The sequence below is a fragment of the Hippocampus bargibanti genome, linkage group LG05 (genome assembly GCF_051943395.1).
Source record: "Hippocampus bargibanti isolate YZ-2025 linkage group LG05, ASM5194339v1, whole genome shotgun sequence".
Classification (NCBI taxonomy): domain Eukaryota; kingdom Metazoa; phylum Chordata; class Actinopteri; order Syngnathiformes; family Syngnathidae; genus Hippocampus; species Hippocampus bargibanti.
The window spans coordinates 16,938,323-16,964,092 of record NC_142738.1 but is presented as its reverse complement, the minus strand read 5'-3'; the positions used below and the strand labels follow the sequence as shown (position 1 = coordinate 16,964,092).

Sequence of the window (25,770 nt, the reverse complement as noted above, 5' to 3'; positions counted from 1 at the left end):
GTGCAGAGTTGTACTAATTACAGAGGAATAAAGTTGATGAGCCATACAATGAAACTCTGGGAAAGAGTAGTTGAAGCTAGACTAAGAGCAGAAGTGAACATTTGTGAGCAGCAGTATGGCTTCATACCAAAAAAGAAAAGAAAAGAAAAAAAAGAGTACCACAGATGCAATGTTTGCTTTAAGAATGCTGATAGAGAAGTACAGAGAAGGTCAGAAGGAATTGCATTGTGTATTTGTAGATCTGGAGAAAGCGTATGACAGGGTGCCCAGAGAAGAGCTGAGGCATTGCCTAAGGAAGTCTGGAGTGACGGAAAAGTATGTCAGAGCGGTGCAAGACATGTATCATGACTGTAAGACAGTTGTGAGGTGCGCTGTCGGTATGACTGAGGAATTCAAGGTGGAGGTGGGACTCCACGAGGGGTCAGCTCTGAGCCCCTTCTTGTTTGCTATGGTGATGGACAGGCTGACAGACGATGTTAGACAAGAATCTCCTTGGACCATGATGTTTGCAGATGACATTGTGATCTGTAGCGAAAACAGGGGACAGGTGGCGGAGAAACTAGAGATGTGGAGATATGCCCTGGAAAGGAGAGGAATGAAGATCAGTCGCAGCAAGACGGAATATATGTGTGTGAATGAGAGGGATCCAAGTGCAAGAGTGATGCTACAGGGAGAAGAGATAAAGAAGGTGGAGGATTTTAAGTACTTGGGGTCAACTTTCCAGAGCAATGGAGAGTGTGGAAAAGAGGTGAAGAAGCGTGTCCAGGCAGGCTGGAGCGGCTGGAGAAAAATGTCAGGTGTGATGTGTGATAGAAGGGTTTCAGCTAGGATGAAAGGAAAAGTGTATAAAACAGTGGTGAGACCAGCCATGATTTTTGGACTGGAGACAGTGCCACTGAAGAAAAGACAGGAAGTAGAGCTGGGGGTAGCACAGCTGAAGATGTTGAGGTTTTCTTTGCGAGTGACAAGGTTGGATAGGATCAGGAATGAGTACATTAGAGGGACAATTCATATTAGAGGCTTTGGAGAGAAAGTCAGAGAGGCCAGACTGAGATGGTTTGGACATGTCCAGAGGAGAGAGAGTGACTATATCGGGAGAAGGATGCTGAGCCTTGAACTGCCAGGCAGGAGACCGAGAGGAAGACCGAAGTGGAGGTTTATGGATGTGGTCAAAGAGGACATGAAGGTAGCTGGTGTGAGAGAAGAGGATGCACAAAACCGGGATAGATGGAGGACATTGATTCGCTGTGGCGACGCCTGAAGGGAAAAGCCGAAAGGAAAAGAAGAAGCCCTCTTGAGCTGTTTTTACTCGTGGACGTGCACTCATTTAATTCATTTGGCTTAATTTCAGTGGCACCTTAAAGGACAACCGAAATCTCTGGACAAGTTGTGTCCATAATTTATAAAATGGCTTCAAATTACTTCTACTGAGCGTATTTTACAAAGATTCCACCCCATATAGCTATATTTTACGTTTTAAGACTTGTGCTGAATATTCCGGAAGTCTTGTTTTTGAGTTGGTGACGAGTCCGTACGTGACGTCACTGAAGGAACGCCCCTGACCGAAAAAAGGACACATTGTAGCAGTCCTTCCATCACATCAATGCTTGTTTGGTCTGAAAACCTCGTGTTGCGCCAGACGAGGGCGTCCAAGCTCCATATAAGGAATTTATCAGCCTGTGGAAACGCAATAAACTGTCATGTCTACAAGATATCGCCATTTTCTGCCTCTTTTCTGGGACGCAACATTGCAGTCCAGATGCCTCAAAATGACACGGAATAAATTCTTTAATCGATTGCAAACATGTATGCTTTCCTCTTCAGAACTATTTGAATCATATTCATAACTGGATGTGTAACAAGAAAGCATATTCTCCAAATCTGAAGCCATTGTTTTGATTCTCCAGCAATGCAAGACGTCTTGGCGTGATGTCACGAACCGGGGGCGGGACTTTCTGGAAATGCCCAATTCGCAGCTCAATTTTTTACAGATTTTGGACACTAAGTCATTTTTCTTGGTGTTTTGCATTTGAATAAAAATATACTGCGTGTTTTGGGTATTTTAGATGCTATAAAACGTTTTTCTGATGTCACTTGGGAAAAATGTGACGTCTGTTGTCCCTTAAATGCTCATTCTACATTTTCAGTCGTGATGCGGCAATTCCGCCACGCCATTTACACAGACAATATTTTGGGTTTCAATGGACTTGAAATGCATTCCGAAAACTATCATGTGACAACTAAAAAAAAAAAAAAAAAAAACGATACGATACAGATTTCTTCCACACTTTCATGAAAACTAATGATGGTCAAATGAAGCTTCATGAATAACCGGGAGCATTGCTTTCTGTCGCTGACTGGCTGAAAAAATGTGCCACTGGTATAGTGCTGAGTGCTGTCCATTTGAATTTAATTTAGAGAGCTTTTTGCCAGAGGCTTAAATATTTTCTTCCCAGTTGGGAATAGCATGATATAAATTCTAAATGCGACAACAAGACTCAAGTTGAAAAAAGAACCACCGTTTGGGTGAGGAAACTTGTGTTTTAAGTTTGAAACCTCTGAATTGTTCATTTGTGGACAATGTTATGAACCTTGACATTTCTTCCCAGTTTTGGTCAGCACATTTGCCTGATGAAAAGTCTCAAAGAACATTTAGTCAGAGTGAAAAGTCAGTCCCGTAGTGGACATTTTCCAAAATGGGAAGCTGTGATTGAAGGTGGTCAACGGTGCTTCTTGAGATCTTGTTGCACTTGGACACGTCAAGTGTTTTTAGTCGCTTACAGTGCTGAGCCAGCAAGAGCAAAGATCTGCAAATCAAACAAACAAGTCAAACAGGATGATACCAAAAGTATGTGCAACAAATATCAGGTGATGTGGGATTTTGAAGAAACCAATAATCGGGGAGAGCAACGACTTACTGATCTGTAATGCGATTGCAAGCCGAGAGGTAGAGATGCTGTAACCTGCGGAGGAACGGCGCTGCCTGCGCTACCCCGCGGTCGCTGATGTGCGCACAGTGGCTGAGCTCCAGGGTGGTGAGAGCCCGGCAGTGGCGGGCCACAGCCAACAAACTGGCGTCGGTGATGTCGGGCAGTGAGGATAAAGAGAGGCTCTGGAGGTCTGTGAAACAAATCACCTACGGAGGGGAGACGCTAGCAATGACTTTATCTTTTGAGTGCAGGCTCTCTTTCAAATTTTAGTCACACATTTGAGTGCCGATCAGTCTTATGATTTTTCTTTTCAGGTGCAAGAGCAAGGACTCTACAAGACCTGTGTGATGCTGTTGTCGGTGAGCTTGCAGCAGGCGGATAAGTTGAGCTCACGCAGCCTGCGGAGCGCTAACAGCGACGCCCCCGCTTGATGTTTGAACTGCTTCAAGTCATCCGGAGTCACCAGCTTGGGTCGCTCCTCGAAGGGCAAACGCGGAGGCTTGAAGAAGCCCATGTTGCCGAAAGTGCATGTGAACCTGGGGCCCTTGTCTTCCTGTCCAGGAGAGGAAGGACGTATGACAAGTCTGATACTGTTGTGTAACAGTGGGGCTGAATTTAAATAATTGGCCTTCTACCCCACCTCCAATTAGGGCTCCAAATAATCAGTTCATCCATTTTCAAATGTGCTTATGCTCCCTCACGCGGGCATGCTGGAGCCCATCCCAGCTGTCTTTGGGCAGGAGGCGGGGGACACCCTTATTTAATTACCCGCCAATCGCAGGGCACACATAGACAGACAACCATCTGCTCTCACACTCACACCTTGGGATCATTTTAGAATGTTCCATTAATCTTGAATGCATGGAATGGAGGAGGCAACCGGACTACCCGGAGAAAACCCATGCGGTTATGGCGAGAACATGCAAACCCCACATAGGAAGGTCAGGCTGAATCATGATGGCAAATAACCAAACGGAGATTTATTTGACGTCCCCCTTAACAATCCAATTGGAAACAGGATTCTTTTTCAAGGTGCTCCTCAAAGTACAGTAATTTTATCACAAACAAGCATTGAATTTATCTTTTGCCACAATAAACAATATTAGATGTATAATAGCCTAAAAGTATTTGTCTTATAACTTTTGCTCACTGTAAAATAAAGGCAGGTGAACTGTGAGGCGTGGCATGAATGAAGCCGCTTGACTATAACAAACCAATCAGTCTTTCGTATGTTACCAGAATCAGAATCATCTTTATTGCCAAGTATGTAGAACACACAAGGAATTTGTCTCCGGTAGAACATGTTGCACTACTATCATCAGAAGAAAAATTGAAGCAGTATACGCTCAAGAACGCTATTTGGGTAGAGTTAATGGCTTGGGGGAAGAAGCTGTTTCAATGTCTGCTGGATTTGGTGCACATGGATCGGTAGCGCCTGCCTGAGGGGAGTAGCTGGAAAAGGTGGTGGGCAGGGTGCGGAGGGTCCAGTAGGATTTTCCGCGCCCTTGTTTGGATTCTTGCAGTGTGCAAGTCCTCGAGAGTGGGTAGTGCGGTGCCAATGATTTTTTCCAACATCACATCAACTTTTCACTTTTGATACAATACAATATACAATACATATTGATTTATATAGCGCTTTAATAACAGATGAAGCTGCAACAAAGCGCTTAACATAGACAGCTATCATATACAGGAAATAAAGCAGTCGGAAACAAACAGCAACTGCAGCCCTCACCTTCTCCTCGTCCAACATGCATGTGTTCGTCTCCACCATCCCCAGAAGACCCCAATCCGTCACCTCTTGACACCAGCCTAGTCTCAAGACCACCAGGCCCTGCAGGTAGGTGGCAATGGCGCGCACCGACAGGTCGGTCACATTGACGCAAGAGGACAGGTCCAGTTCACGTAGACTGCCCCCTAGAACCTGCGTAAGGGAGAATACGGCCTCATCCTGTGGCGAGCCAAAGGGAGACTGTTATATCGTCTGTCTACTTTCTTACCTGCGTCCTCATTAAAACCACAACGGACGCCGGACAGGACTGACCCGTACGTAAGTACAGCTCCGGAGATTGAGTTTCTCCAGCTTCGCTCGTTCAGCGTGATGTCGCAACAAACCTTTCGCCATCTCAGACCCGCCGACGTGAAGACACTCGGATAGATCCAGACTCCGTAGGGATGGGACTGACACCAGATTGGCTAAGCCTGCATACCACATGACTACCATCACTTTACTTCACCAGAACCTCATCCTTTCACCACGTCCTCCAAGAGCTCCACTGGCTCCCGGTTAAATATAGAATCCATTTGAAAATTCTTCTTTACACTTTTAAAGCTATCCATAACCTTGCCCCTCCATACCTATCATAACTTCTTCAAATTTCTATTACCTCTCGTTTCCTCAGATCCTCTTCCTCCCTCCACCTCTGTGTGCTACCTCCACCTGCCCGTCTCAGCACGGTGGGGGACAGAGCTTTCAGCTGCTCTGCCCCCAAACTCACTTCCTCCCAACATTCGTAACATCGATTCTCTTCCCACCTTCAAATCCCATCTCAAAACCAACCTATTTAAAATTGCATTTTCTGTGTAGCTCTCTCTCTTGTTTCTACGTATTTAGAATTGTATTTTATTTATTGTATTCTATTTGTGATTGTATTTTATTTATTAGAGTACCTATGCTTATCTGTGACTTTAAAGTGTCCTTGAGAGCTTTGAAAGATGCTTAAAATGTATTATTATTATTATTTATTATGTTAAAAAGTCAACGTGCTCCGAGGAAAATGCAAAGATGGAATTACCACACTGAGGTACTGTTTACACACTTTACTGTGGTTACTGTTTGGCTTTTATGCCAGATATACTTTTCCTGGATGCTGTTTAAATATACCGTATTTTCCGGTGTATATGGCGCACCGGAGTATAAGGTGCACCCCCATGAATGGTGTATTTTCAAACATTTTCCATATGTAAGGCGCACTGGAGTAGCAGGCGCACCTTCAATGTATGAAAAATGTTTTAAAAATACATGAATACAGTGATACTTACAGCTTACAAATGCTTTAGCTCACAAACTTTTCGCCTTGCGAACATTAAATTCGCGAGAATATAATCTTGGCAAACAAACTAGTTTTCGGCAAACGAACCAAACCACACAGCACCACGGTGGCTGGCGGATTAGTTTTCGGCGGATGAACACCAAACCACACGGGCGAACAGCGGCACGGTGGCTGGCGGACTAGTTTTCCACACCCCCTTTGAGTGCAGACGTGGTTTGAAAGCACGGCAACTTCACTCGGATACCATCAAGAGGCAACTACATCAACGACCCTCACAAAGGTAAATAAAATGACGATTATACAGTACATTTTATTTCTTTAATTACAATACAATAGCACATTTATTATACATAAAATAAGCAATATTTTGGGTAGTTTTCAGGCTTATTTAGTAGTAAATTATGTTTTATGGGAACGGATTATTCTCAATAAATGTTTGGCAGACGAACTTTTCGCCTTACACACTTTCTGGGAACCAATTAAGTTCGTAAGCTGAGGCATGACTGTATATAAAATTGTTCCATATATAAGGCACACCACATTATAAAGCGCCACAGTAGAGGCTGGGGTTACGTACTACTTCTTCTACAGGGTTAAATTGAATTAGATGCTGCTGACAGTCGTTGCGAGACCTGTTGTGGCTCAATATTGCTCCACATATAAGGCGCACTGGCGTATAAGGTGCACACTTTGGAGAGGAAGAAAAAAAAATATTCAAAATACAGCAAACTCTTACAAAATCAAGAGTTTTCACATCCGTTATACAAACAATTGTGTCTTACAAATGAAACCGGTGCTGGCCTCCTCTAACGAACCTGTTTCGGTGATCTTCCAATCACGGGACAAGGAGAGGTCCGTAAGGGAGCTCAGGCCTCGCGCTACGGCCACCACGGCCCTGCTGGTCAGCTCAGTGCAGCCGCTGATGTCCAGTTTCCGGAGTCTCAGCTGGTGCTTCACCAGAACCTCCACCGCGTAGTCCGTCAGCTCCTTGCAACTTTGCAGACACAGCTCCTCCAAGGACAAACCTGGAACCTGTAGCACACGTCGTATAACACACGGGCGGGACAACTATTGCGCTCAAGTGACGTTGTACTTGATTCGTGGATAGATTGCGGAATCTTCGATGCGGAGAAGCAACGTTTCCTCACCTGGGCAATAGTGCGAAGGGATTCAGGAGTGATGGAGGTTCTGCTGAGGTCCAGAGCAACAAGGGTGGCACTCTGCTCGGTGAGCAACTGCCGCAGGTTCCTCAGTGAGAGTAGCGCAGAGGAAACCTTCACAATTCCCACTGGGAAACTCAAAAGCGATGTGGCAGCCAGCCAGTGCGAGGCGGCGGAGGCGAGGTGTGCAGCCCGTCAGGTGGTTGAAGGTGAGGTCGGAGAGGTAGCGCAGGTCAGACAGGTCCAGTTCCTCAAGGCCAGAGAGAGCCGACTTGACCTGGACCACAGCGGAAAACATTGGGGAGTTTGAAAAGGAAAACAAAATGGTGGAATGCCAACTCACTTAACTCATTCACTGCCATTCACAAATGTACTTGGGAACAGAAAATATGACTTAGAGCGCCATTAGCAAATTTGTTCGGGTTTTGGTTTTTCTTGTTTGGGTCCAGATAAAGCGCTGGCCATGGCCTATGGCAATGTTTTTCCCTTCCACAAGGGGGCAGCATTTCCCATTTTTCCACATTAGCGCTTTGTTGCAACTTCAGCTGTTGTTAAAGCGCTATATAAACCAATATGTATGTATAGTGATACCTCAGTTTACGAACGCTTGAGCTCACGAAATGTTCGCCTTACTAACATTAAATTCGCGAGCATATAGTCTTGGATTGCGAACTAGTTTTCGGCGGACGAACCAAACCACACGGTCGAACAGGGCCACAGTGGCTGGCGGACTAGTTTTTCACAGCCCCTCTGTTTGAGTGCAGACATGGTTTGTTATCGAGTGGAATACTTTTGCGATTATGAGACCGAAAAAGACCCCACCACAGGCTTGTGTTCAGCCGAAGAGGACACAAAAGAAAATTATGGTCGAGGAGAAGTAGGGGATTATCGAAAAACACAAACAAGGTGTGCGTTTATGTGATTTAGCGTCCCAGTACCAGTACGCCAAGTCGACCATTGCTACGTGTGGCTAAGGGTGTTTTTGTGTTGTCTAATCAATGGTCTCAGGCAATAGAAGAGGTCGAAAAACTTCTGTTGATTTGGATTAATGAAAAGCAACTAGAAGGGGGCAGTGTGCGTGAGGGTATTATCGCCGAGAAAGCACGGCAACTTCACTTCTACAGGACAGTTTATTTTTTTATTACAACACAATAGCACATTTATTATACATAACATAAGGTATATTGTGTGTAGTTTTAAGGATTATTTAGTAGAAAATTATGTTTTATGGGGACCTGGGAACGGATTATTCTAATTTTTAATGGTTTCTTATGGGAAATAAATGTTCGGTAGACGAACTTTTCGGCTTACACACACTTTCTGGGAACCAATTAAGTTCGTGAGCTGAGGTGTCACTGTATTTCATTGTATTTTGGACAGCCGTCCTCATTTCAAGCTCACATAACTCCAGACCCATGAAATTTAGGAATTAACATTTTTTTTCTGATGAAAGAAGAGAGTCTAAGGTTTCTTACACTCCCGTGAATGTTTATGTAGTCCTAAAACTCAATATTCTGTGTGTCCTGGAATTCCGGTGACAATGACAAAAGCCCTGGCACTGGAGTGGACACATTTTTGCATGTCTAGCAGTGAATGAGTTAACCAGGACACATAGTCGGACAATTTTCCTCATCACTCATTTGCTTACTCCAAATCTTGTTTTCAATCAAAAATTTTACATCAACTACAGACCAAAGAATGTCAATAATGTATCGTAGATTGTGAATAAAACTGTGGAGTAAGTCCATGTCATCAGTGAACCTTCAAGGAAGTCTACAGAAACCTGAAAGTATTTACAGTTTCAAGACTGAAATTGATAGGCACATTTCTGTTCTGTATTCAATATAAAGACGAAATACAAGATGGAAAATTCATTTCTAAGAGAATGTCTCTGAGTGATGTTGAATTTATTACCTGCAGTCTGTGTTCCTTCCTGGAGAGGAAGGCTCCAGACATGAAGAGGCTGTCCAGGCCTCTTAGGTCGAGCCTGCGGAGGGAAGTGAGGCGAGGGAGGAGAGCCAACAAGGAGGCTTCAGTGACACTGCTGCCAGGCAGCGCTAAACTGTCCAGCTTGGAGCCGACACTTAGGCCCACCTGATGGCACAAAGGCAAGGGGATACGTGACAGACTGAAGTCACACTGGGACACATAGGGAAAGTGACGTTTCCACAGAAAAGTACAGTAACTATCTGTGTTTGGTAGGGTTGAGGTCAGGGTTTGAATCAGGTTTTTCCTGATCATGCGTTATCCAACATTCATCTGTTAACCTTGCTTTATACACTGGGAACATGCAGGTTTTTACATTAAACTGAAAGCATAAAACAGTCCAAAATGTCAAACATGTGTATTAAGTTGGAATTCTGGGATCAACCCCAAAACATGATTAGTTGATTAGTCGATGGATTGTAGGTTCATGCATGTTAATACAGGCGGCATGTAGTTAATGTTAATGACCTTGAAAACTCCGATAAAGACAGCAACATTAACATCTTTCAACTATGGTCAGTGAAGTTCTGACAAAATCCATGATTGATTTTTCCTGTTAGGTAAGGCATAGAGTGGTGCTTTAACTTACAATTGGAATTTGTTGCCCAAAGGCACGCTAAACACAATTTGCTCGTTTGTCCAATTTATTTTTCGCAAAAAAAATGATTAGTCTGTTTCACCTCCCTAAAACTAAACAACCCATTTTTAGGTGTTAAGGTGAAGAAAAACAACACAACAATGAAAACATGATACACAATATCAAAAGGAATGTACAGAAATAAAGCTTTTATTATATAGGAAGGTAGAGTTCTATTTAGGACTTGAATAATTTTATATTTCAGGTTTTCTGATGAAGGTGGCCCGGTAGTCGAGTGGTTAGCACGCTGGCTTCACAGTGCAGAGGTCGCCGGTTCGCGTCCCGCTCCAGCCTCCCTGTGGGGAGTTTGCTGGGCCTGCGTTGGTTTTCTCCGGGTCCTCCGGTTTCCTCCCACATTCCAAAAACATGCATGCCAGGCTGATTGTGTGATTGTGAAAGTGACTATTGTTTGTCTTTGTGTGCCCTGCGATTGGCTGGCAACCAATTCAGGGCGTCCCCTGCCTAGTGCGCGAAAATGACTGGGATAAGCTCCAGCACCCCCTGCGCCCCTAATGAGGAATAAGTGGAACAGAAAATGGATGGATGGAGGTATTCTAATGAAAATCACCCCCCTGCCAACCCCCACCCATCTGACCTCCAGTAGCAGAGATCTGGACAAACTGAAGCCATCCAGCTGTCTGATGATCAAGCTGCAGCGAGACCTTCGTCCCAGACTCCTGACCAGCTCTAAAGATGTAGCTGAAGCCGGAAAGCAAAATATGACATTTTTCTACAGGCAAAAAGAAAGAAAAACAAAAGGTTTGCTTTGCAGGTGCATGTCCTCCACTGGACAAATCAATTGTTACCATAGATTAGTGGACATTGCTGTAAAGTGATGTGGCAAAAATGACCTGAAAACACAAGTCCTGGCTGGCAATGTACCAACTGTGGCAGACCAGTGATGCTTCCTTTCTGTCTGAAGCCTGAAGGAAACTGAGGATGTAGACTACAACCTAGAAAGAAAGACAATGACATTACATTGGTAATATCAAATGATGATACAAGCAGAATCAATTATTGTTATCTGGATTATGAGAGCCATAGTCGGAAAAAAGTCATCAGGAAGTTATTCTACAAGAATCAATTCGGGACACCTGAATGTCATCATTTTGTGGGATATTTTTTTTATCCCGACACGACACCTTCTACAGTATATGGCTTGTGAAGCCGTGATTCAAAACAAATAAACATAATTTCTTTTTAATCAGTTTTGGTGTATTAAGTTAGTTGTGTTAAACTCTTCTCCAGTTCACAAAATGCTCAATTGCACACATTACAAGTGATGTTGGATTGACTCCACTTTCCACATTAAAACATTTAATTATTAGCTCTAGCTTCACATTAGCTCCTCATGGCAACTACAATGTACAATGTAATTTTCAAAAGACTAAAAAGGTACTAGGATCATTGAAAAAAGGGAAACATAAATACAGGATATTGCAAAAAAAGTAGAATTTAGGCGTAAAATTATAAAATGCAGAATATATAAAATGTTCAAGAATCGAACTCTAATTTATGAGAATAAACTATTAAGAACGTTAAAATCTGAATATTTATAAGATTTAAGTTTTGTTACCTAACTACTAACTACATATGCCAGGGTTTATCTTGTGCTGACCTCGGAGTGTGGCGTTTATCGTCCTGTCGGAATTTTTAAAAGTCCGATCGTGGACATAAGCGATGTCCGACGATGTCCGATCGTGGACATTTACGATGTCCGATCGTGGACATAAGCGATGTCCGATCGTGGACATAAGCGATGTCCGACGATGTCCGATCGTGGACATATACGATGCAGCTAGTTGCAGGGTCGCCAGGCGAATGGGACGATGTTGGCCATCAGGGTGCGGCAGGTTTCATGGTGGGGTCAGGGCGCCCACGGGTGGTGGCGGCCCATCGGGAGCTCGGCTCAAGGGGTCTTGCTGTGAAGATGCCGGGATCACAGGCGGCTGGGAAATCTGGTTCTTTCCATTTGGAGAGTTGATTGGGCTGAGGAGGACGGAAAAAAATGCTCCTGGCTAGCTCGCCAATAAAGAGTTTTTGTAAGTAGGTTCATTGTCAGATCTCCCCGGCAGGTGACAGAGCTTGATTGTGGCGTGGAGTCGAGCAAGTCGCTTTGAGTCTGAGTCCGAGATGAGTCTGAGATGATTCTGCCCCGTGGTTCGCCCAATCTCTCTGTCCCGCGACAGCTGCTTTTATACCATTTTCAAGCGTGTGCTAAGCGTCAGGGTGAGTCGCACATCAAGGAGATCAAGGAATTGAAAGACATGAAAGGGTTGAAAGGCGCACTTCAAAATCATACACACGTGTGACGCCACAAATATACAGGTTACAATGACGTCGTTTCTGACTAATTCTTTTCAGACTCCATAGTTTACAAAAAAATAGACGGATGACACTAATTCGCTGCGGCGACTCCTGAAGTAAAAAGCCGACAGAAGAAGAAGAAGAAATCTGGACAGATGAATTTCGGTCTTCGAACTCCAATGCAAAGTTAAATGAAGATATCTGACCTCCAGAGGTAACTCGGGGGCTTCCAGCGTGTCCTCCTCATTGGAGCCTTCCATCTCGTAGTTTACTCTCAGTCAGACGTCAAGAAAACGGAAGCGCTGGGGAAAAGGTCAATAACGCATCACGGCGGAGCTAACCAAACTGCTTACAAGCTAACTAGCCGCAACGATCGCGTTTGGCTCCTGACAAGAACGCTTGTTGACACGAAAATTAATCACGGCAATGTAAAGGTTTGAAATGCCAAGTTAAAATAAAAAGAAGTTACTGGCTGTTTCGCGCAGTTGACGCTAATTCCAGCTCGTCATTGTGTCAGTCAGATCAGTGGAGGGGAAGCGGTGACGTCACTACGTAAATAATACTGTCCCAGTGATAATAAATAAATTCCACGAGCTATTCAAAACCAGTGGTTTTGTTTGCTTTTGTTATGTTTTGTTTGCAGTGCTGTTTGTTTGTTTCTTTTACTTTGTTTGTTTGCATGCCATTTGAATTTAAAAAAACCTGAGAGAAAAAAAGATAAATAAGTTGGATTTTAGAATTAAAAATAAGGTTTTTAAATAAACATTTATGACCATAACACGTTGTACCATAACCCAGTGGTGGGCCGTCAGAGCCAGCAAGGCCTTCTCTGCTGGCCTAACATAATCAGACATAATTATCATAATTATAAAAAAAAGTCAATTACATTAAAACAGTTTTTTTTCTAAATATATATATAATTATTCTACATACTGTTTTCTTGATGTTATATTACGTATATCCATTTGGTTATGCTCCTTTCAGTGTTGTAGTTTTAGGTCAGAGTTTTTAATCCAATCAGAATTCAGCTAGCTTGTGTCACCAGGCAGTATGAAATCTGACCGACGCCTTCAGAATCAACAGTGAGGGGGTCTGTGTGCTGTACATGAACGGGCACATGTAGTTGATATATAGTTGCGATAGCCAATCAGATCACGAGTTGGCACAGTAAGGCCAGCTAGAGGGCCTCGCGTTGAACATGACATGTACGCGTCCTGTGATTGGATACTCACTTTACCTCAGCCCTCAGCGGAGGCAGCGCTATGCAAATCAACCAAGCTACAACAGATCAGACCCGAAAACTTTAGCAGAAAAAACAAGTATATCTACTCGCTTTTTTAACCCACAATGGCTGAAGGAGAGCACAACTCGCTGTCGCATGTAGGTAGGCCTATTCTCAAGAACAAATGAAAAAGATTTGTTTACTTTTATTTTCAACAAATAGTTCGTTTTGTGAACGTCTTGTTGTTTTTCTTATATTAAACTGACATTTTGTAATTTAGCGTAAAATCTTGTTAAAGATTGCATATTCTTGGTGGACTTAATAAAACTTTGTGGACAAATGATTTTAAATTTCCTTTTATTTTTAAGTGTTTGCAGTATCACGTATAGTGACAAGTACTAATTGTTGATGCAGATTTATTGATGTGTAATTGCTACGGAAAATAGCCTGTGTTGTAGACGATTAAGGTGATGCCACGCCCAGTACTTCGTGCGTGTGCTTTTGTAAATGCTATCTCCAGCCGTTGTGTCATAAATTATGGTATTACGAGGGATATTTGTTCAAGTCGGACTAAGTAGGACTTCACTGAAGGCCTAGGTGTGAACTGCATGGACCGCCACTGCCATAACCTATTTCTATCGTTATCAAAAAAAAACGCAAATCAAATGTTCAAATTTTATTTGGAAATCAACTTTAGAGAATATGTGTCTGTATTTAATTGCTGTGGTTTCTTTTTTCATCTGTCTTCGATGTTTAAAAAATCCCACAATATTGGTTCTCATCAGGTTTTTAATATTTATCTTTTGTGTTGTAGTCATGAAATATAATTCAATACAGTATGATGACAGTAAGTTCATAGAGTTGCTTGTTCTGTAGCCTCTTCTTGTGCCAGTCCCAAGCCCGGATAAATACAGAGGGTTGTGTCAGGAAGGGCATCCGACGTAAAAGCTTGGCCAAAACAAACATGCAAATCAAACCTCTGAAGGTGGAGGACACTGATTCGCTGTGGCGACCCATTGAAGGGAAAAGCCGAAAAGAAGATATTTTACAACCAAGTGACATTTCTGCAGTGTGGTCGTCAGTCTACTTCTTCTGATGCTAAAAGTCGAAATTGTTCATTTGAGTAAACTTTACCTCAATGTGGTGAGGTGATTCTGGAGATGTACTTTGATGCCTTTAGGGGGGGGGGGGGATTATGCTCATCGAGAAACACAGTCAAACTAATGTACACAATGTCGTCACTAGAAAGTGTACTTCTCCCAATACCTGTAATTTCTGCTGACACCCCAATCACACAAAGCAAATGGAAAACGTGCCACAACCTGGCCTAATTAACACCAATAAATTGCTTCCAAAAAATGTGAATTAACTAAATAGATATTTAAAAAGAGAAGTAAATTAAAACAAGTGTTGCTTGCATTTTAATTCACATGTCAATTGTTGGAATGACAGTAGAAGGACAATTTAGACACATCATTATGATACATACACAACATATGAATAATACGATGATGTTTCATGGAACCGACAAATCTCAAATTTGCATGCACACAAACACACACCCCAATGAGAAACAATCCACTAAATTAATTTTTCAACTTATTTGTGGTTGTCTTAATTATAAAACCACCAATAGAATACATTTTTACATGATGTTATCCACAAACAAGTTGATATCAGACATCTAAAAAAAACAAATACTTTATTTTACACATAAAGACATTTTACAAATGAAAGAAATCAATAGTATGACTATCTCATAGCCCGGTTTTCTATGGTAAAAGTATGTTTATATACAGTACTACAGTACACATACTGGTATTTCCTTTTCAATATTATTTATGTAAATAAAATGTGTTGTGTACGTTATTGACATCATCACAAAATCAAAGTAAGGCAAACTTGAATCCCCCCCCCCCCCAAAAAAAAAAAAAAAAGAAATTTTCAACAACAGCAAAAACAAATTCCATATTGGAGGGTGTATAAAGAGATTTGCTTTTGTTCATGAACTGACCAAACAATGATTCAGCTCAGTGAATTGGAGTCAAAACAGATTTAAACCAGCGCAAACTACAACATCTATATGCTGTATTTTGGTGATTCCCAACCTTTATTGAACTAAGGCACATATTTTAAGTTAAAAAAAATTGCGTGGCACACCAAAAATCTGTATTTTCAAAAAATGATGATACATATGTCAATGTCATAGTTTTTGCTATCAAATAGAAGCTTGTTTATTGGTTCTTTCTGTCCCTATAAGTTGCTGGCATAGATAGAGTGACAAAATATTTTTTTTTTCTTGTTCATAAATAATATTTTCACCGATTAAGTGAAATCTGGTAATTCCCGCGGCACACCAACAGAGCTTTCATGGCACACCAAAGTGCCGCAGCACACTGGTCGCGAATCACTGCTGTATTGTAAATAGAATATGAAACACTTTACTTTCGTTCCTTCTGTAAACCCTTAATCTTCCCCCCTTCAGGTTGCCATCTATTGTGAATCATAAAGCCTTCAAAGTTGACCTTTGGATGCACCGGCTTGTTATTTGCTTCTTCACCTACATTGACGTGGCCAACAGTTCTTTCTGTCACACGTTCTGCCTACCCTCATCATTTTCCTCCTCACTCATGTCATCTTGCCTGTGATCTATCCGCAGCGCATCCTCCATAATGGTGAGCGATGACAAGTCCGAGTTGTCGTTAAAGCAGGCGAAGGTGGAGCGAAACGTGGTGGAACTGGCAGGAGTGGCTGAGGGCGTGGAGACAAGGGATGGAAGTGGAGATGAGATGGATGTCTGGAAGAGAGCAAAGAAAGTTTCTCAAATACACTGATACCTCAGCTTACAAACTTTTCGCCTTACGAACATTAAATTTGCGAGAAAGTAATGTTGGCATACAAACTAGTTTTCGGCAAACGAACCAAACCACAAATTTTGGGCGGAAGAACACCAAACCACATGGTCGAACAGCGCCACAGTGGCTGGCGGACTAGTTTTCATCACCCCTTTACTTGAGTGGATACGTGGTTTGCGGAGACAAAAATATTATTATATGTGTTGAACCTGCAGCGAGACGCTAGACTTGCTTGTCTTCTCTTTGACTCGAGCCATGGCTCCTTTGAGTCCGGCCGATTTCTCTGTCATCTCGAGGGCCGCTCTTAGCAATTTGGGAGTCTCGGGCCTGGCAGGGGTGGCTTGGACCTGGGCAGGCTCCTTGGCTTCTTCTTTGGGCTCAGGTTTCTTCCCCTTGGTGAGCATCTTCCTGTGAGGAAAAGTATGAATGCAAGAAGCTATTTTCTGTTCTATGGGAACCAACTCCCTATTGTAGCCATTGTAACTTGCTTTAAGTTTAAAGGACAACCAACACCATATTTTTTTGTTTCCTAACTGACATCAGAAAAACGTTTTGTGCATCTAAAATACCCAAAACACGCAGGCTGATATTTTTTTGTCAAATGCAAAACACCAATAAAAATGACTTAAAGTGTCCCAAAACTGCCACAAAATGCACTAGGAAATGGCGAGATTTAGAAAGTCCCGACCCCTTGTTCGTGACGTCACGCCAGGATACTCCTCCACAAAATGCTCCAGAATCAAAACAATGGCTTCTGAGACTTCAGAATCGGAGAAGATACTTTCTTTTTGTTCATCAATTTATGAATATCATTCAAATAGTTCTGAAGAGGAAATCATAAAGTATCAATTCGAGCTGTCTGGACTCCAATGTAGCGCCCAGAAAATGCACAAGATGGTGCACAAGCTCCGTTGGAAATGGGCTGATTTGTCTGCTGGATGACACTTTCTTTATGGTGTTACCGCAATTGGTAGTCTTGGTGCGACACACAACGATTCAACATCGCGTTATTTATGTAGTTTTCCTTCTAATATTGCGATCAACACAGTGTTTTCAGATGAAAAAAAGTGCCTAAAATGCATTGTGTATCGCTTTGTCGGTCAGGGGCGTTCCTAATGTCACTTCAGGAATCATCATCAACTCGAAAACAAGACTTCCTGAATATTCAGTGCAAGTCTTAAAACATAAAATATAGCTATATGCGGTTTGTAAAATGTCCACAGTAGAAGTCATTTGAAGTGATTTTACAAATTATGGACGCAACTTGTCCGGAGGTGTCGGTTGGCCTTTAAAGGACATATGTGGCAAAATATCTTTCCATCATTGAATCATGAGAAGAGCCATCTTTTGCATACCTGGCTTTCTTGCGCAGCAGTTTCTTGGATTCAGGATAGTGAACCAAAATGTCATTTAGGTCTTTCTTATCCAGGATGAAGAGATTGGCAAAGCCATGAGCAATGACGTTGGCAGTGCGCCTGTTGCCCCCGCCCACTGCGAGCAAACTGCAAATCAAAATGAAGCAGAAGGATTCCAATAATAAATGAATATACAGACACTAGGTTCTTTTCAAGCATATTTCAAACATTTTTACCTAATTTCGCCAAAGACGGAGCCGGCACTGAGCGTGACAAAAACGGTCTTTCCATCTGGTCCTCCAACCACCTGCACCTCCCCTGCCTTGATGATGTACATCTCCCGACCGACCTCGCCCTGAAGAAATGGAAAGTGATGAGACGTACTCAGTGACAATTAGAGCCCGGACTGACCTCTTGCCAATCCAAAGGGCCATGTCGTGCAGTGGTTGTCAAATGTTTCACATCAAGAGCCACTCACCCACTGGACCCCCAAACAACACTGAACCGGTTCCCAGCCAATAAGAGAGCACACAGAAACAAACAACCATTTGCGCGCACACTCACACCGAGAGACAATTTCGAGTGTTCAGCCTGCCATGCATGTTTTTTGGAATGTCGGAGGAAATTGGAGTACCCGGAGAAAATCCACGCAGACAGGGGGGCAGGAACTTTCAAACTCCACATAGGAAGGTCAGATCCAAGATCGAACCCACAACCTTGACGCGCTAATCACATGACCACTGGGCCACTGAAATTGTTTATTCACTCATTCACCGCCATTCCCGAATTTATTCGGGCATTGAAAAACATGACGTGGAGCGCCATTCCCGAATTTGTTCGGGTTTTGGTTTTTCTTGCGAAGGGGTCCTGATAAAGAGCTTGTCAGACGTCTGGCAATGTTTTTCACTTCCACAATGGAGCAGCATTTGCCTTTTGTACAGCCACCCCTATTTCAAGCTCACATAACTCCAGACCCATATGACTTAGGAATTAACTATTTTTTTTTTCGGATGAAAGAACAGAGTCTAAGGTTTCTTATAGTGCATTGAATGTTTATGTACTCCTAATACTCAATATGCTGTGGGTCCTGCAATTTGAATGAAAATGACAAAAACCCTGGCATTGGAGTGGACACATTTTTACACATCGTCTGGAAATGAATGAGTTAATATTCTAATTACAAAATAATATACAATTTCTTGAAAATGTGTGTGTGTGGGGGGGGGGGGTGTTTTGTTTATTTTTTCAGACTTGGAGAACCTCTGTAAAACGCACCTTTTTGCAGACATAATCCCCAGGCAGGTAAACAACTGAGCGCAGGCTCTTCAACATGTCAAAGATCATCTGTTGATCACAGCCCTGTCAGAAAGAAGAACAATTACATTCAACTGGGACTGGGGTTAGTCTGTTCTATTGTATTTATTTTTATTGTCAACATATCATGCAAACATCAATATCATAAAAATGAAAGGCTTCTACCTGAAAAAGGGGGACCTTGCTGACAATGGAGTAATTGACATCTATGGCAATGTCCAGACGCATTTTATCTGGCAGTTGAGTCAGCAACTCCTGCTCATCTGGATGGTGGACAGTGTTGGTCAGTCAAAAGAACAAAAAAACAAATATGACAACACAAAGACAATATGACAACAAAAAGACAGAGTCATTCATTCTTAAGCACTTTCTGTACCCTCTCTTGTCTCTCTTGTCACACCCTGATTGGCTCGCGCACCTGATCCCAATCCCACTGATTGTGCCATCTGACTATAAGTCACCCGGTTAAGCTCAGTATTCGCCAGTGTATTTCCTCATTCTATGCCCTTGTCGCCTCACAGTACGCAGGTTGGTCCCGCTCGGCATTCGTTGCCTTGCTATTCTGTTTTGTACTTTATGTTTGTTCCCTGCGTGTCTCACTCTGTAAAGCCTCTTTTGCACCTATTCCTGTCTCCATCGAGTATTTTGGATCTAGCTCCGTTTTTTTGTCCGACGAGATCTGTTGCCACAACTCGTGCGGACGTGACAGAATACACCGGCCACCATGGATCCCGCCGATGGAGACAAGTTCATATCCACATTAATTCATCAGACGGATAGCTTTAGCCAGCTGGAACAAGAGATCGCGGTCTCCCCTTACCGCACCCAGCACGTAACGAAAGTGAGCCCGGGCGCTGAGCCCAATTTCTCATGTAGTGCTCGTTGGTGTTCGACCAAAAACCCTCCGCATACGCTAGCAACGAGGCCAAGGTTGCGTTCATCACCAGCGTGCTCACTGCAGCCTGGGTGTTGGCGATCCGGCACTCCCAACCCAAACTCTGTGCGTCGTACCCGGACTTTGTGGCCGAGCTCCGCCAGGTGTTCCACCACCCGGTAACAGAGTGCGAGGCGGAGGGGCTACTCCTGGACTGCACGCAAGGTACGCACTCAGCCGCCGAATATTCCATTGCTCGTTGGGCTGCGGCATTGAGAAGCTAACGGTCCCCAAAGAAATTCTCGACCTGGACGGCTGACTATTAGCCAGGGTTATCCGCATCACCGCACCTCTCAAACTCCGGCTGTCGGGTAACCACGTCGAGCATCGCAGTTTCCTTCTCATGCCCTCCCGCAACGTACCGCTCGTGCTGGGCCTTGCCTGGCTCAGCACCCATGACCCTTCCATCTCTTGGGAGGTCCCCACCATACAGGATTAGAGCCCCCACTGTTATGCTAACTGTCTGCGGTCGGCTACGGCAGAGCACAACCTCTCCCTTGGCGGCTCGCCCGAGGAGATTTGTATCGAGGGCGTGCCGCAATGATACCACAATCTGCGGGAGGCGTTCAGCAAAGACCGCGCGCAATCCCTGCCACCTCACCGACCGTATGACTGCGCCATAGACCTACAGCCCGGGGCTCCACTACCGGACTCCAGACCCTATCACATCTCTCACCCTGAACAAGAGGCCCTGCGCACATACATTGACACCTCCCTTGCGGCGGGACCCTCGCGTTCTCTGCTCGGCGTGGGGTTCTTTTTTATCGAAAAGAAGACGTTGGCGTCCGTGTGTCGATTACTGGGGTCTGAACGACATCACCATCTGTATCAAGTACCCGCTCCTCCTCATGGATTCGGCCTTCGCACCCCTCCAATCTACCACCATATTCACCAAACTGGACTTGCGTCGCGCCACCCATCTTGTTCGCATCAGAGAGGGGGACAAATGGAAGACAGCATTCAAGACGCCCGTGGGGCATTTTGAATACCTGGTGATGCCGTTCGGACTTACCAACGCTCCCGCCATATTTCAAAATCTTGTCAATGATGTGCTCAGGGATTTCCTTCAAGTGTTTGTCTTTGTCTATCTGGAAGACATCCTCATTTACTCCAAATCCGCAGAACAACATCGGCAGCATGTCCGACGGGTCCTGGCGCGGCTCTTGCAAAACCATCTCTACGTGAAGGCGAAGTGCGACTTCCACGTCCATTCTCTGTCCTTTCTAGGGTTCATCGTGGAGCAGGGGCAACTTCGGGCCGATTCCGCCAAGACCAAAGCGGTGGTAGAATGGCCAACCCCCAAGACGCGCAAACAGCGATTTTTGGGGTTTGCCAACTTCTACCGCCGTTTTATACGTCATTATTGTCAGAAGGCACTACCTCTAACCAGTCTCACTTCCACCAAGGTTCCCTTTAGGTGGACACCCGACGCTGAGGGGGCATTTAACCGCCTCCGACGCGCTTTCACTAACCCCCCAGTCCCGGACCACACGTTCGCGGTAGAGGTAGACGCATCGGAGGGGGCGGTATTATCCCAGCGCTCCCCGGCAGACCAGAAGCGCCTTTTTCTCCCGCCGTCTCAGCCCTGCGGAAGCCAACTACGATGTGTGAAGCCGGGAACTGCTGGCGGTCATCCTGGCCCTGCAGGAGTGGAGACACTGACTCGAAGGGGCTAAACATCGCTTCATGGTGTTCACCGACCACAAGAACCTGGCGGCCCGCGGTCCGCCAAGAGACTGAATTCGCGCCAGGCTCGGTGGGCACTGTTCCTGACCCGCTTCAACTTCACCCTCACCGACTGCCCCGGTTCGCAAAACACCAAACCAGACGCCCTGTCACGCATCCACGAGCCGGCAGAGAAGGAGGAGGTCGTCACCAGCATCCTGCCGGCGCAACACATCCTGGGCGCCCTTAGGTGGGAGGTAGAGAAGAAGGTTCAGGAGGCCCAAGGTGGTAACCAGGTTCCCAAGAGTTGTCCGGTGGATCGACTATTCGTCCCCCCCGCACTGCGCGCTGAGGTGCTGCACTGGGGATACGCCTCCAGGGTCGCCTGTCACCCTGGAGTCAACAGGACGATCCACCTTATAGCCCAGCGGTTCTGGTGGCCGGAGTTCAGGAAGGACGTCGCGAACTACGTGAAGGCCTGCCCGGCCTGTGCCTGTGGGAAGGTCTCCCGTCAGCCCCCAGCAGGACTTCTCCAGCCACTGCTAGTCCCCTCCCGACCTTGGTCCCACATTTCCCTGGATTTTGTCACAGGCCTTCCCCCTTCCCGTGGCAAGACGGTCGTCCTCACTGTGGTGGACCGCTTCTCTAAGTCGGCCCACTTCATTCCATTAACCAGGTTTTTGAGACGGTCCAACTCCTGGTTAACCATGTCGTCCGTCTCCACGGCATTCCGGCGGACATCGTGTCGGACCGGGGACCGCAGTTCGTGTCCAAGGTATGGAAACGTTTTTGCAGGTCCATAGGGGCGTCTGCGAACTTGTCGTCTGGCTACCACCCTCAGTCCAACGGCCAGACGGAACGAAAGAACCGGGATCTGGAAGCGGCTCGCGCACCTAATCCCAACCCCACTGATTGTGCCTTCTGACTATTAAAGTCACCCGGTTAGGCTTGGTATTCACCGATGTATTTCCTCATTCCATGCCCTTGTCGCTTCACAGTACGCAGGTTGGTCCCGCTCGGCATTCGTTGCCTCGCTATTCTGTTTTGTACGTTATGTTATGTTTGTTCCCTGCGCGTCTCAGTAAAACCTCTTTTGAACCTATTCCTGTCTCCATCGAATATTTTGGATCCGGCTCCTTTTTTGACCGACGAGATCTGTTGCCATACCTCGTGCGGACGTGACATCTTTGTTACATATTACCCTCATAATTACGATATTACCGAATCAATGGTGCAGTATAATTGCGGACACCTCCATTATCTTAAACATAATTTACATTCAGCCTTTACAAATGTCATAATGTTCCATTTTAAATGCCACTGTCAGAAATATATTCATTTATTGACATGTTCATTTTTGTTGTGTAACGGTGTGGAACTACACCACATCATACTGAAAGCTCTTTGTAATATTTTGACTTCATCATGAGCCTACAGGAGTGGGTCTGGTGGCTATCTGTATGAAATACAAGTAATGCTACAGCTGGCGATGGAACAGGGAGCCCATACAGCAGAGGTTTGTGAAAAGTTAAACTTGTGTCTCTGTTAACCTTTATGTTCCTCGAAGGTCTCATTTCCTTACCCAGCATTCCTTGTGATTGCCAGGTGTAATTGTACCAGGTCTTGACTCTGTTCTGGACATCTTTGGGGATGCGATATGAAGACATATATTTAATGGTGTTGTCCATACAGGTACGGTAGTATGTCTGACTAGCTGTGGCTGCACCAACTACATCACGCATCTGAAAAAAACAAGAAAAAAAACACCCACATTACATAACTGTGTCACGACTCTGTGATTTTATGTTAGTTCTTTCTAAAACCTACCTGCCCAATCATGATAGAAAAGACAAAGACTCCCACAAAGTAGTTGATAAGCTGAAATACAATCTCAAACAGCGTTGTAGGATCAGGCAACCCCCCGATAGTGATGAGGGTCTTTACCGCAAAGTAGTAACAACGAATATAACTGTGGCGAGAAGATATTGACAAGAAGGGTTGCAGACATTAATATATCTTAATGTACACAGTGTTGGATTTTTCTTTCATCCCTGAATCAGAGACATTCTAATGTCTGTTTCAGCAACCTGTTGCCTTTGCCGTCATACACCCACTGGGTGGATCCCAGTCCTTTGTAAGCGGAGCCCCAGTAGTAGAGGCAGGCGTTGCAGTGGAGACAGTAGAGAAGATATGTAGTGGTCCGGATCACCCTAAAAAAATCATCAGAAACTATCACATTGATATTTATGAGGGCATCAAAGATGGGGGGAAAAGAACTGTTGTGGGGAAAAATATTAAAGGAGTTGTGTTGGATCATTGCGGTGGCATTGATTCCCAATCACTATACACTTTATTGGTCCGCAAAGTATAAATGATGTACTACCAATCATTTATATTTGTTAATTTGTGTATGCGAATCAAAAGCTATTCGACAACAAAATACATGGCACAAGACACTGTGCATACGTGTGTAGTGTACCCACTTTCTTGTGTGGTGAGTATTGATACAACAGCCTCAGCTATTAATTTTATAAATATATGACCAACTTCCAAGTATATGCAGACATTCAATTTGTGACCATTTAGACTGTTTTCTGTATTTTCCTATACTGTACAGTATTTTGTTCATGTATAATCCTTAAGATGCAAGACAAGTGGTTTCAAAAGTGTTCATTAATATTTTACTGAATTGCGGTACATTTTGTGACGATATGTGATAACAAGGGTTATAATGGTGATGAGTTATTTTTTCTGTGGGACTTTTTTCCTCATGTGCAACTGATGAAACATTGCTGGAGGACTGATACTGCTTAAGAAAAGAACTGGACTAACCGTTAAGATCAAGACAGCTCACCTGTAGACATAGGCTTTGGTCAAGATGGCCTCTAAACGCTCATTGAATTCAAAGAAAGAGTTGATCTAGTAAAGGTCGATGGAAAACACTATTATTTTCAGTTCTAATGATATACAGTACATAAGATTTTTTTTAATGCTTACCTTGAGTAACCGGGGCAGGCGCAGAAGAGGATTGATGCCAGTTTTGAAATAGAGGAGCTCCAGCGGAACAAGACTGGCTACGTCAAACTGAAACACACAAACGATCGGTAAGGGCTTATTGTTCGGTTTGAAGGATGATGCTTTTATTCACATTCATATTGTATTCATTTTGAATTATTATCCTTTATTTCACATTTATATTTTATTCATTTACTCACATTTAATCAAGCTTTAATTTGTGCATTCATCGGTGACCTAGCTTTAACTCATTGGAGTCAGATAGTTTCATATACTAGCAGACTGGGAATGTCCACTTTTTGTTTTACCTGCACCACACAATGGTGAGCCTTGTGCTTTCTCAACTGCTGCATGAAATACTGTAAATATTGAAGAGAATGAAAAACAGCAGCTGATAAAAACCCTGGACCGAGTGAAAAACGATCCCCGATAAGGAGATAATCACTGACGGAGAAACGAAACCTTGGTCTTCACCGTGAAAGACAACTCCTGATGAGGAAATTCTCATGAACGGGGAAAAGGACAAACTTTGCTTTGATAACGCGCATTCATTGTATTCATTAATTTTCATACATTTTAGTCTTGACTACTGGGCGCTGTTGTGGTGCCTCGTTGAAACAATACTCGATTGTCTCCATGGGGACCTGGGCGACAAGGACGCATCTGTATTAGATTTAATGTTAGGGAAATAAAACTGAGTGAATTGAAACTACGGCATCTTCGCCATCTCATCTGAATACTGGTACGTTTAAAGGACAACCGACGCCTCTGGACAAGTTGTGTCCATAATTTATAAAATCACTTCAAATGACTTCTACTGAGCGTATTTTACAAATATCCCACCGCATATAGCTGTATTTTACATTTTAAGACTCGCGCTGAATATTCAGGAAGTCTTTTTTTCTAGTTGATAACGATCCCCTACGTGACGTCACATTTGGAACGCCCCCTGACTGAGAAAGCTACACACAATGCATTTTGCGGTACTTTGTTTGGTCTCAAAACTCCGTGTTGATCCGTGTTGATGGTGAAATTATAAGGAAAACACGTAAATAATGCGATGGTGAATTGTTGTGTGTTGCACCAAGACTACTATTTGATATTCGCTGACACAAATTCCCAGCAAACAAATCAGCCCATTTCCAATGGAGCTTTGGCGCCATCTTTTGCATTTTCTGGGACACTACATGCTGTGCTTAACGGCTCGAATTGATATGGGAGGACTCCTTTAATCGATTGCAAACATTTATGCTTTCCTCTTCAGAACTATTTGAATCATATTCATAACTGGATGAGTAACAAGAAAGCATCTATTGGTGTTTTGTATTTGACTAAAA

General features: G+C 43.9%; 2 protein-coding genes across 2 annotated transcripts in view; both read right to left on the bottom strand.

The window, feature by feature from the left end:
* Nucleotides 1-933: 933 nt before the first annotated feature.
* fbxl9 (F-box and leucine rich repeat protein 9) lies at nt 934-12,588 on the bottom strand. The gene is given in 12 exon segments (XM_088997002.1): nt 934-2,807; nt 2,919-3,136; nt 3,271-3,483; nt 4,666-4,881; nt 4,975-5,132; nt 6,799-7,015; nt 7,132-7,276; nt 7,278-7,420; nt 9,058-9,237; nt 10,362-10,496; nt 10,618-10,719; nt 12,280-12,588. Coding segments are annotated over 12 exon segments (1,932 nt in total). The 5' UTR covers nt 12,334-12,588; the 3' UTR covers nt 934-2,656.
* A 2,621-nt stretch (nt 12,589-15,209) lies between these two features.
* Nucleotides 15,210-25,770, bottom strand: part of LOC148898102 (cyclic nucleotide-gated channel beta-1) — a 32,106-nt gene continuing 21,545 nt past the window's right edge. The window contains exons 26-36 of the mRNA XM_088997000.1: nt 24,416-24,502; nt 24,273-24,337; nt 23,506-23,628; nt 23,246-23,387; nt 23,001-23,160; nt 18,985-19,082; nt 18,781-18,864; nt 17,742-17,860; nt 17,506-17,652; nt 16,360-16,558; nt 15,210-16,092 (exon numbers count right to left, since the gene is read on the bottom strand). Coding sequence (XP_088853126.1) covers nt 15,886-16,092; nt 16,360-16,558; nt 17,506-17,652; nt 17,742-17,860; nt 18,781-18,864; nt 18,985-19,082; nt 23,001-23,160; nt 23,246-23,387; nt 23,506-23,628; nt 24,273-24,337; nt 24,416-24,502 — 1,431 coding nt within the window. The 3' untranslated portion in view covers nt 15,210-15,885. The remainder of the gene's footprint in view (nt 16,093-16,359; nt 16,559-17,505; nt 17,653-17,741; nt 17,861-18,780; nt 18,865-18,984; nt 19,083-23,000; nt 23,161-23,245; nt 23,388-23,505; nt 23,629-24,272; nt 24,338-24,415; nt 24,503-25,770) is intronic.